General features: G+C 40.2%; 1 protein-coding gene across 1 annotated transcript in view; it reads right to left on the reverse strand.

Moving 5' to 3' along the window:
- INSC (INSC spindle orientation adaptor protein) overlaps window positions 1–11,893 on the reverse strand; it is a 138,117-nt gene extending 126,224 nt beyond the window's left edge. Inside the window, exon 1 of the mRNA XM_039382470.1 lies at window positions 11,860–11,893. Within this exon, the coding sequence (XP_039238404.1) occupies window positions 11,860–11,866 (7 nt within the window). The 5' untranslated portion in view covers window positions 11,867–11,893. The remainder of the gene's footprint in view (window positions 1–11,859) is intronic.
- Window positions 11,894–13,061: the final 1,168 nt, after the last annotated feature.

Here is a 13,061-nt window from a genome sequence, read left to right on the forward strand (position 1 = left end):
AAGAACATTCTTGAGTCAAACAATATTATCTGGATTACATCCTGTCATCAGAAGGTCATTTTTCTGTGTATGTAGATTTTTGGTGAGAGATGGAACAGAACTCTAGTCCATGAGCAGGATCATTTTCAGAAAGTGATTTATAGGATTCTGAAGTCCTACTCTTACTTTCACCTCTAGAAAGAGGCTTTTGTTTTTCTTTTTCTGTCTTAAAATAAGTTCCTACAGAAAATTGGGTTAAGTTACTTCATAAAGAAAGTAAGTTCCTCGCTCTTGTCTGTTAGTGCAGTAACAAAACACATAATCCTTAGCACTCAGAAAGCATCCTTCCATCTTTGGCTTTAGTTTGGATGAGGAGTTGTGCATACAACCAGGACGTTTCTATTAATCTTCTTTGAACCTCATCTGGGTTGTTGCCTTGCTCAGAGCAGCATTAAAATTAAGATGGTAGTTTGATTTTCAGTGGTCATCATGAAGGGAGTATGGAGGATCCAGAAACATTAGAAACTTAAATGATCCAAGTGAAAGAGACACCTCTGTCCTCCTCATTTTTCATATTTGTCCTATTTTTGTTTAAAAACAAAATGCAGTAGTGGCATGTTCATAACTATGACCAAACTGTTTTGCCATTTTTATACTTTATTATGAACAAACTACTCTAACAGGTTGGCAAAGTCCTGGCCATTTACAGCATATCTTTTCTCCGCTTTCACATCTGCACAAAACAATGACACTCAGACCAAAACAAAGACTCTATTTTTACTACATTGCCACCCTTCAACACCAACAAGACACTTACCAGCCCTACAATTTACTGTTACATCATTTTGGACCTGCATGTAGCACCCAGGCCTGTTTCATCATTGACCTTTCTGCAACATGTGTTGGGTCCTGCATGATATTATGAAAATAATTGTATAAACCCCAACTCAACTTTTGCTAGAGATTAACAGATCCAACAGGATACAATCTTCACTGAACACAGCTATTCTAAAAGTCTTGATGGGAATTTGCACACTTTTTTAGATTGACAGACAGTGGGTGCTTGGGGTCATTTTTGAGACATAAAGGGAAAGTAGATCTCGGGGGCTTAGAGAAAGAAAGCGGGAGTGAGGACAGATCTATGCACTCAGAAGAAGAATATTAACTCCAAATTACTTACTAAGGAATTTACAGCATCTGCTGTTTGACTGAAACAAGCTCACAGGTGTTGGCTGTATTAATCCTAACTTGGGAACACATTTTCTGCTCACACAGTAATTATGAGCCAAGTTGCTTTTTTTTTTATACTCCACTCTCCCCTTTAAAAAAAAAAAAAACAGAAAACATGCACACCTATGTCTAGTTGAGTAGATAAAAAATAAATAAAATTAAAAATTGCCCTCTCTTCCAAGGTGTAGGAAACCAACCTCTAAGTGGGAATCAACAAAAATGTCCATCCCTACTTGCAAAAACTCCGTTGCAGCTTGTAAGTGCAAAGGTGGATTCACACATGTAGTACATACAGCCACACAGAAGCAGTATAACTTTCAAAGTTAAACAGGTTCAGGAGGTGTGAAGTTTTCTCTCCAAATCCTCTATTTCATAGGCAGTTAATTGCTTCTCCATTTGTAGAGGACAACAAAATAGCAACGAAAGCTTAGAGGACACTTTATGAGGAAGTATATTTAAGATTTATCCCACCTTCAGAGACATTATTAATTCCAAAACCACACTTTGTACTAAAAAAAAAAAAAACACACCAATTCTTTTCATTTCTTCACCAAATCACCTCATATTGACTGTCCAGCCAGTTGAGGTTTGGTTTTGTTTGTTTTTTGTTTTCTTTAGGTAACTCATTTTGAAACAGTTCTACTTTGCACAAGTTGGTACCTCTGCAGCAGGGCACTCAGGACCATCGTACCCAGTGATTGCTATGGGCGCCTACCAACAGCACTTTTCACAGGAATACAGCTAGGAAAGGGAAATGTAAAGTTACTAAACCAGCTAATCCTTGACACATGGAACAGAGAAAGGCAGTTCTCTGGCCAAGAAAGTTCTCTCACAACTGGACTGTAGAAAGGCTAATGTGAGTGATGAGAGTAAGGTGGTGTTTGAGCGAAGAAAGTTGAGAATATTTAAAGTAAAATTATTTGAGCATGATGATGTTTTACATCTGCTCCTCCAAGGTGTTTGTAATGTCCCAAGATAAGGCCCTAAACCCATATCTGGATCACAAGTTGTTAAGAAGAAAACCTATATTTTATTAATTCATATATGCAGACTATAAGTAGTAAAACCCCTATATATAGGATAAAATTCTGTGACACACTCACTGTATGTAAAATGTAGCCACAGCTATATCATGCTGTGGCTTCTTGTTCTAGGACAGAGACTGTCACAGAAGAAATCTCAAGTTCAGAAAAGAGCTTGAGTTCACAAATCACAATTTGTTTCAACATCAACAAGTTTTCAGTTGTCCAGTTTCACCACTCTCAGAGCATACTGATAGAGCTGTCTGCACAGCCTCATACCTACACAAGGGAACATTGCATTTTCCTAACTAGTAGCTGTGTTCACATCCATACGGAGTGGCACAGACCAAGTTTTATCAAAAATAAAAAGCCTGAGCTATCTTTTGAATTCCATGTTGCCTATTTTCCAAATTTAACAACAAGGATTTACACCAAGTCTACCAATTACTTGACTTCTCTCACATGATGAGATTTAACCATAAAAGAATCTTCTTTGTTTTTCTAAGTTTAAATCCAGGTAGTGCATGCTGAAAGACATCTATTGCTTATGCATTTTACAGGCCAGTTACCTGTTGTTGCTTCTGTATATAAATTTGTATAGTCATACACTTATATATACACTTACATTTAAAATAAAGCCAATCCTAGATCTCTTGTAAATGAAGCTATCTGTTTTTCCTTTCTTATAGAAAGTTTTGTCTCATCATCCCAGCACCGCTTCCCACCTGGGCAGTGGCTTGAACAGACAACGATTCTGTAGGCTCTGGTTCCATTCACTTGAAAAGCCACAAACTTGAGCCATTGTTGAGAAAGTCAATTATTCAAAGCTGTGCAGCTTAAGGGCCAGAGGGTACTTTTTTTAGGGTGTGGTATTGCTATGGCCAGAAGTTTTGGTGGTGCTTTTTTGTTTCGTTCTTTCTAAAGATTAGGTAGCCTCCCCCGCCTTTGTAATTGTTTGAAGTGACCAAGAGGGTTGGGTGTGAGGGAGAACCACACTCCTAAATATCAAATACACCCCTATCCAACATAAAATCTGAACCAACAAGGACAGAACCACTTCTTTGCAATTTAGGGATGCTCATTGCTGAGCAGGACCGAGCACAGGGTTCTAGATTTAAAATTTTTAAGGCCTTTCCTGACACATGGAATAGAAGATGTATATTTGTCATACATACACAGTTTAAAAGCTCACTCAGCCTGACAGATGGTATATTGGAGACTTAACTATATTTTAGTATCTTGAAATCATTCTCATAGATATCTATTTCAGTTACTGCAAACATTTAGTTCAGAGCATAAATTAGGGTGTTACCAAAGAGAGATTTTTGACCCTAAGCCTCCAGCCTATGCAGATCATGAAACAAGGACAAACTAAATGCCCAGAAGATACAAGTTTCCCTCCCTACTTTTGCAGCCAAGAAGGTGAAAGGATGATCTCCATGGTAAAGCTTGGGCAGCCTCCTGTAACATGCACTAAGCAGCTTGCTGTCCCTTAGTCTCTGTTGGCAAAGGCTCCCATGGAACAGCAGTGACAGGAGAAGTTTGAAGAGCTTGTGAGGTAACGTCCATAGGGAGGAGAGAGTCTGTGGGATATAGCTACAATGCTGTGAAGATACCTCCAAACAATACTGAGCAAGAAGGCTCAGCTGCCCTGAGAGCTGAGCAGCCAGTGCCCTCAGGAGCATCACCAAAAGGCCTTACTTTACAAGAGAAGATGGTCTGGCTTCAGAGTTTAAGTGCAGAGCCAGGGGTTGATGTTTCACCATCATCATCTTACTCCACAAGTTGTCTTGTTTTCAGCTTAAAAAAAAAACACCACAGAGTCAAATCCACAGAAACAACCATAGCCATACTTACACAATCTCCTGGTTCATGATAAAAAGCCATGGCCTTCCTTTCGTGCACTGGAGCTGCCACCTTCTTTTCCTGTCTCAAATTGCTCTCCACTGTAGTGATTAGTTAGTGAGGTGCACTGTCTTCGTGTTTGTCAAGCACCATTTAAAAACTATGCTCCACAACCTGCTGAATGCAAAGCCCAAACACCAGCTTCTGTGTGAAAAGCACAAAAAAGTAGATGCTCCCCTTCAACAGCCACTCCTAAATACTTTCCAAGGTTGGTAACGTAAATCTAACCCACCTGTGCAAGCTGGTAGAGAAGCACAGGTTGTGCTTGTCAGCACTAAACAGCAGCGGAAGGGGAGCAATAAACAAACACAAGAGAAGCTGTGATGGAGAAAAGCTATCCTTCTCACAATCAAGGCGATGGCAAAACTCCCAACAAGAAGCAGTGTTGCATCCTGCATCAGCAGCCAAGAGCTCAGTGCAATAATCTTACTATTCCTGTGCCTTCCTGTGCAGCTTTCTAAAGAAAAATTCCCAGGGCATTCCTTACACAGCGTGTCCCTTATCTTCTTACTAGAAACACAAGGAAATTCATTGCTCCCAGACCCTGTGCTGTAACGCTGATCACATTTCAGTCCAACTGATAAATAAAGAAAAGCCTTACATAACAGTCTTCATTCAAGACACTTAAATCTGCAGCTTCAAATCCGCTTTATGTACTTTCAGTCACATAAAAGTAACTTTCCCCTAGAAGAAAACTGAGGATGGTAGAAAAAGCCAATGTATTCTCCTGGCCCATTTAACAAATGAAACACTTACTTTCTGTTTGGTGTAAAGTGACAGCTGGCTTATTAGAACTGACACTGATCCTCCCGAGAGGATTTCAGGGAGCGAGTCACACAGGTGAAGGTCAAAACAGCAAAGGAATTAAATGAGGGAAGGAAGGAAGCAGCTTTCTCTTAAGGACAAAAATTAGCTAACAGAAAAGCTATTCCTAATGCGGGCCTCACTGGTTGGAAATACAGCACCTGCAAAATGTTCTGTTCTGGAGAAATGCTTCCAAGACACTTTTTTGAATTTAAGTTTTTATACCTTGTCACCAGCCCTGCATGCTGCTGTCAGGACCCCAGTGCAGGTCTCGCCTGCAATAAGGGCTCTGTAAACACAGCCTGTGCCATGTCACTGCCTGACTTATGCAGTGTCAAAGGCAACACGTAAAATATTCTTATTTATGAATCATACATCAATTCTGACATATATGAAAAGGATAATTAACATGGAATGACACATTTTTTAAAGTGAAGGAGATGAAAGACACAGCTGTACTATCTCGGTGAATTTTAACTCCTGCACCAGGCACACACAGCTGGCTGCAGAGCTGCATGAGTTCTCTGGCTCCCTCAGCAGACCTTCAGCAGGCCAAAGGAATTAAGAGTTTAGCCAAGAGATGATCAGTTTTCACCAAGGTTTGTTTAGCACTCCAGCTTTTGCCTCCCTGTGTTTAGCCCTGGAAATGACCTCCCTGCAGCACTGGGACCTTGGCAGCCACTGTACTGCAGCAAAATCTGGGGAAGGAAGATTACATCCTCACAAGGGGAGACACAAAGCTGGTGACAGAGGGTGTATCTGTTGCATGCCTCTGGAGAGAAATGGGGGTTTGAGCCCTGCCCAAAGTCAGAATTCCTGTCTCAGGCGAGGTGTACCATCTTCTTGTGGCAAATCCTTAATGGGAGTTAGAGCCCATATTGCTCAGATGGTCTGACTTTTATTCCTTTTCGTGTTTACTCTCCTGAAATTACAACAGTGAAAATAAAGCTACACATTTTTACTAACCCTGACTCCACTGCACTGAGAAGGGTGGCATATCTGTGTCCCAGTAGACAAATCAAGGATGTGAGTGCTGGTGCACATGAAAATGCTTCAACTAGGCCAATAGTAAATGATTTTGGTGTGAGCCATTCCTTGGGAGACCCCGCAACCAGTGAGTTTGTTCTCCTTTCACACTTTGAGAGAACAGAAGAGTAGCTGAAAGTGCTGAGTTCAACCTCAGTCAGCACAGCTCCCTCTGGAAAACTATTACTCTGAATATTTCAGCTCACTTCCTGCAGTAGTTTTAAGTCCTTCCTAACCAAGAACTCAAAAAGAATCAGGGAATCAGGGTGAGCTGTTTCTGGCTGAAAGCGACCCATCACCATCTGGGCGTTTTGAGCTTTCCTAACAATTCTAGAACTCAGTGAGCTGCATTTCGATTTGCAAGGAGAGGTCACTAAATTAAATCTGGCAGGTTCCAGGTTGTAACTTCAGTCCTCTCCAGGCACACTTGTATGACTCAAGGTCCCAGATTTAATTATTCTTTCATGTAGATATGACTTACTTAAAACTACGAGTTTTAAGTACTACTCTGGCCTATCCTGGTCAGAGTCAAATTAATAAGGCCCTACTGACTACATTTGGGCTCTGCCAGGGTGACACAGTGACAGAGTCTGGGTTGTGAGCATATAAAACCAGCATATTTCTCTAGAAGTAGCTTTTCACTGATCTCTGTTAGGTCTGACCAAAAAGTTTTCTCCGTAACTCTAAATTATTACAATTTTGATGAGTTGGCATTCTGACATCAGAAATTATCATGTACAGCTCCATGTGAGAGAGCTCAGGACCACCAAAACCTGACTGTTGTGACTTGATCTAACTGAAGATGAAGGTACAAAAATAAGCATGTTTGGGAAGAAATTTTTGACTCCTGAAACGCATCAGGCAAGTAATTTGGTTTATTGAATGCTGTGGTCACTTTTCAGATCTAGGCATGACATACAGAGCAGTACATAACCCTTTTCCTCCTAAACACAAAAAGTAAGAAGAGAAACGTGTTGTTGAATGGTTCCTCTACAGTCAGGGGGGAAATTACAACTATTTAGGCCACCAGACATGGCACAAGTGGCCCCGTGTCTCCACAGGAGCTCCCAAGGAAATGTTTCCCAACCATTTCTGGCTGTGTCACAGGTTTTTCCTGTATGACAGGAGACCAGGGCAGGTTTAAATCCACAAAATGTTATAAATTTGCTATGTGACTAAGAGTGACACAGAGCAGGTGTATTATCCCAATATGTCACAACCTTCCCAGAAAAATATGAGTCAGAAATCCAATTTCCAATTTTCAGTGCTCCTTCAAATCACTCCAAGCAGATTTGAGTTGGTTGCCAGGTTATTAGTTTTTGTTTGGCAACACCTCTTCCTTATGCTAACAAGATCCATACAGGAGTGCCTGGATGTCAAAGGTACACTCAGAAATATGCACAGAAGAAAGGTAGGATCTGAGAAGCTTGGCTTAGCCATAAAGTTTTGCAGAGTCTTCTCTTCTGATCTACTCCAATTTCAATCAACAGTTTTAATTCTGATGCTCTGGATAATATGCTCAGCTTGAGCACGTATCCATGGAAGACCCCAAGGAATAGGTATAGGTAATCAAATACATTCCTCTGCTCTGCACAATTTCTATGAAATACCAAAAAAAGCCACTTGCATACTAGTCACACTTCATATAGAGCACTCACTCAAATAACATGCTTAGGTAGAAATGAACTAATAACTAGGTCTAATCTCTTTTAAAGGTCACAAGCCTGCTAAAATGTTTTCAATGCATTTTCAAGTATGAGCCTACCCAAAAGTTGTGGATCTCTTTCCTTCTGCTGGGTTCACAGCACGAGGTGCTTTCCCTCCCTGCAGAGCTTCACCTGCAGAAGTTCAGGCCTTCCTAGGGCTTTTTATTTGCAATCTGATGTCTGCAGAATGAGTGTCTTTCCACCAGACCATCTGTCCCCTGCTACCTCCCACTCCATCGACCTCTGCAGACAGAGGGATAGAGTTCAGAAAACACAGGAGCGATAGCAGGGAAAGAACTGAGCTACTTGACTTGTAACTAAGCACAATCCGTTTAGAAGTCCAATTAGAAAAGTTATGGTTAATCCCTGCTTGGGAGGGAGAGACAGAGACAGGCAAGCAGGCAGGAAGAAGTAAGGAAGAAATCTTGTTTAAGAGATAAGAACAACAGTATCTAATCCCAGCTGAAGTTCTTTCCTTTATGCTTAACAGAAATTCACTCCATTGGGTCCTCTGTGCCATTAATTTACTCTCCCAAACTAATCTAGCTTTCATCTGGTGACCTGCATTATTCAAAGTGTCTCTTCCAGCAGTCAGGGAGAGGGCACAGGTACACATCCTCTGAATCTCCTTTCAGACAGCACTTCTACCTCTGATGCTCTCAGAGACACCCATGAAGGGCTGAGACACCCCCTACACCCCAAAACATTTCCATATGGACCAGTGCCATGCATTTTATGGCCCATTAACACCAGGTAGCTACCTGGGGAGATGACTGAAGAATGAAGAATGGAGTTAATTGGGCCAGGTACACAGGAGGCAAAAGAAAGTTGGCACGCGGTCTCTCATGCCACTCTAGCTGATTATACTGGTAGTAAACCTTGCACTCTGAGACCACATTTGCTTTCCAGGCCCAAGAAAAATATGTGCTTCCTCCTGTGTTCATTAAGTAGGTATGAAGACTGGTATGCAACTCCTGCAGGAGGAAAAAAGAGCTTTACATGCCTGTGCCATCCTGTATGTGCCTTTCCAGCAACTTTCTTCAAGCCCATTTTATTTTCTCTTTGATCACCAGAAATTTCTGCCAGAAATGACACATTAAGCATTTGGCATTCAGAAAAAAATAAATAAAAAAGGTCAGTGGGTAAAAAGCACATCGACACACAGAATGATAGTCATAAAGAAACCAGGAGCAATGTCAGTGCCCTTTGGAAAAAAAATTACATAGGCCAAAGGATGACTGCCAAAAAATACTAATATCTTTTATTAGACAGAGCATGTCTTAACCCCATTTTCCTTAATGTTTTAATACACATTTTACCTCATATGACACTGATGAAAATTTAAAGCCAGCTCAAAGAGTACAAGGGTGTATAAAAGAAGCAAAGAAACATTTGGATTTATCTTTACCAAAGAGGAGGAAACAAATCTTTGTTTGTTAAGGATTGTAAACTGCTAACAATGTGTTATCTATTTTTCAGTCTTCCAAGTATCCTCTCTACATACAGCCATGTAGACCTACCAAATCCATAAAATATTTTGTTTGTCTTTTTCTACAGATGCAGCACAATTTCAATCTCCAACACAGTGTGCATGGTTCTTTGTGAGATTTTCAGCAAACAAAATCAAACTGTCCAAGGACTGAAGTCCTGCAACATGAAACTGCAAAAGATTTTTGAAGTAAATACTATATTCATGTGTCAATGAATTCCAGCAAAATTAATCATGCATATTTACCTGTATGCGAAGATTCTTGAACTATCAAACCTCAGATAGGTGGGGTTTTGCACAATATTATGAAAATTAAAACAGATTTGCTGTTATTCTAGTATCTATCAGCTTTGACTTTAAACTACATGGTTCATTTAGTTAAAGAAAGCATGAATAGGAAAAGCAGAGAATAAAAAGTTTTTATGAAAATGGCCCTATTTTAGAAGGAACCTGGTACAACTGACTTTACACTGCCAACACACTTCCACACCCCATCTGGATATAAACCACTTTAAACAAAAAACATAGATATACCATTACAGCTCTTTTTGGTCTGTCTGTAGAAACTGCCACATGTGCAACTGAGAAAAAGTATCTAACCCAGTAATAGCTTTCCCTTTCCAAGAGGAAATATTTGCCTCAGCGTACGCAAGTTTTAGAAATACAGAAATGAGTTCCTAAAGGCTGAGGTATGTTCACTTACCATAGACATCAGATAAGACCATTCACATAAGGTGAAGATATGGTTCAAAATAAGCAACAACACAAGAATGTGTGCTAAGATACAGAAACACAAGCCTTGAGCAGCAGAAGAAAGCATTCTGAAAAAACCTGTTATACACATATTCACCTCCTTTTTCACATTCAAAGCATATGAAAGTTCCAGTCCAAAATACATTGACAGAAAAAGTTGCTCAACTGCTTAAACTTCACATTGAACACACTCACTACCCTTACGAAGTACCAGTATAGATTTAATTTCACAGACAGCTCAGAAGACTATGGACAAATATTATCACCCAATAGTAATTACCACTTGCCCTCATTTTCTTTCTGCATATACCAACAAATATCCTTTTTCTGCTTTTCCAGCTGAAGCAGCCAATTACCTGCTGTGCATTGTAAGCTCCCGTCCACATTCCCCAGGAAACGGATAAAGTGCCGTGCAGCACAGTGAGGAGAGATCACTCAGATGCAAAATAATTCTGAACTTACTCAAAGTCTCTCCACTGCATTTGCAGGCTGAGCTATGTGTTAACTGTATTTATTCACTACTGAAAGACTACACTTTACAGTTATAACCCTGGCAAATACAGAGCATTTAAATAATTCTGTTTTTGCTTATCTGCACAAAGGGGTTTTAGTCTTCTAGCACAGCTGTACACAAAAGAATAGAGTACCATTTCAAACCAAAACTCTTGAAGTTACTACTTACCAGCTTGTGATTATATATTCAGTAAGCCCGATGAGCTGAAAAGATTTTGTTGCAGGAGACAAAAGTTACAAAAAAGCAGGCAAAGTTAACAAAAATGAAAGGAAACTACCATAAATCCTCTCCTCATTCATCTAGTCAAATGTTCCTGAAGACTAAAAAGAACCTTAAAGAAAGTGCTCTCAGCAAAGACTACATCCTCTTGTCAGTCAAACCCTGCATAGTTTCAGCTAGGCATCCGTCCAAAAAGACATGGAATTATTCTATTTTTGTCTCCCAGTGCAAGTGGAAACATTTTTACAGATTTGTGGTAAGGATTTCAATTTTTGTAGTGGTCAGCTAGTAGAGGAATGTAATTAGAGACCCTGATAAATGTAAGACAGTCCAGAAAGGAGGAACTGGATAAATCTGGAGACAAATAACAATTCCATTACAATACAGTCTGATCTAAAAGCACAGTGAAAACTTTTAACGAGGTTAAAAATCCAGATGTGGTTTACTGGAAGAAAACTGTAAAAACATTTTTTTGAAAACAGCATTGTTGTCAGGAGTAGTGGGATAACAGCAAATTTTCAACATATGTAGGCTGATCTTTCTTAATGAAATAATTTCAGTAAAAAAATTTAATTATATTATTCAGAGTACTAAAAGTTTGGTTTACCACCCATGTTATGTCTGGTATGTTAGTGTTTTTACTCAACACAGCTGTTACCTTAGAAGTACTTCACATGTTGCCTATTGCTGTCTTACAAAATAAACTTTTTAAACTTCTGGCTTTGTGAAGTAGGAAAATACTTTGGAAATTATATATTTCACTTCTGTTGGATTTAATTTTTATTTTTATTATATCAATGAGAAAGTATGATCATTTCCTGTGTACGTTCAGTCTGGAAGGTGACACTGGAACTCAGTGAACATCATTACTGATCCGTTGAGCTATTCAGACCCGAGACTTTCCTCACAAGGGAGGCTTTTAGTTCAATTCCACAAAACACTGTCATCATCGAGGAGGCTGAACTTTTGTCCCTGCTGCTTTCTCCTCTCTGCTCCAAATTCCTCACCCATTGCCCCTTTCACACTTACTGTTTTGCTCCCATCAATCCTCCTCTGATGTCCTGCATCTCTGCCCTTTTCCATTATGTACTGATACCCCTTTTTAGTCTTGTTTACAGCTCTGAGTCCCAGTCTGCGGGTCCTGCTCACTGAGTGAACGCCCTGCCCTGCCTGTCTTAGGGCTTCTACAGCCACTGCTGCCTCCTGGGTTACCTTCCATGCTACTTCTAAGTGTAGAAATCTCCCTCCTGACTTAGTCCAAGAAGTAAGCTGGTCCTGGCTGTCACCATCCCTCAGGTCAAAGCCTTCATCCACATGCACTAGAAGACATAAGAGAACCACAGCAGTAAGTTAGAGGATTGTGAGGAACAAACAGTACATATTTGAACAGAGAAGAAAAGAAGCACTTGCTGTCCCCCTGTTCTTCATACTTACATGTTGCTTTTTTGCTCAGATGTTTCAAGTTCCCTTACAGTGTGGATGTCCTTGGACATCTCTTACTACATTTTGAATTAGTCCCTGGAATAACAGGATCCAGTCTTTTTACACTGCTGGACATTATCACAAAGCAAGCAAGAAATAAGGTCTTCCATTAACATCTTGCTACTTATTTTCTTCTTCCTCAAATCACAGCTCTTGTGAGATATAGCTTTCTACTGAATGAATAGACTTGTTTTAATTTTAGGGATGAAAAAAGGAGATTAAAAAAACCTCTGTGTAGACAGGTGCACATTGTAGATGGGTACCCACACATTACCAGAAAAGACAACAGGCTATTAAAGCTTCAGCAGAACTAGGAACTTGCTCCCCTTTTGAAACATCTCAGGCACATTACTGTGCAGGTTTCTCTAACCAGGAACATGACATGCTACCATTCCATTCTTTAATTCTCATGTTTGCTAAGAGTGGGACAAGTAAATGTGAAGGAGAGAAGCACAAGTTGGAGCTCAGGAATGCAGCAGAAGGGCAAATGGAGCCCTAACTGCTAAGGTGCAGTTCTGCTTGGATTACATTTGGGAAGACAGGATTAGGATAAAGCAGGATTATCTTTGTTAAACTTGCTAGCCCTTTTCTTGCTGACATAGGAGTTGAATTTCTCTGTTTAATCCTTAGATACAAGGATACCTTCAAATCTTTCACTGGTGACAGATAGAGAAGACTTTACCTCAGGCAGGGGTGCCCAGGAAACCACAAACTTTCTTCAGGTTCATTTTTCCCTCAGACTTTCTGAATAAGCACAGCTTCATCCACTCCTGGGTCCTACAAGCCTGCCCATATCAGCTCTGGTGCCTACTGATGGACTATTCCCAGTTCTCTTTTACCAAGGAGCCATTTGAATCCAAGCCTTAGCTCAGACTCCTGATACCCTCTCCCATAGTAACACTGTGGCTGTTTTTACAGCTTGTTTCTTTCTG

Source organism: Pipra filicauda, unplaced genomic scaffold (genome assembly GCF_003945595.2).
Source record: "Pipra filicauda isolate LSUMZ 115617 unplaced genomic scaffold, ASM394559v2 scaffold26_size5592650_pilon, whole genome shotgun sequence".
Lineage (NCBI taxonomy): Eukaryota > Metazoa > Chordata > Aves > Passeriformes > Pipridae > Pipra > Pipra filicauda.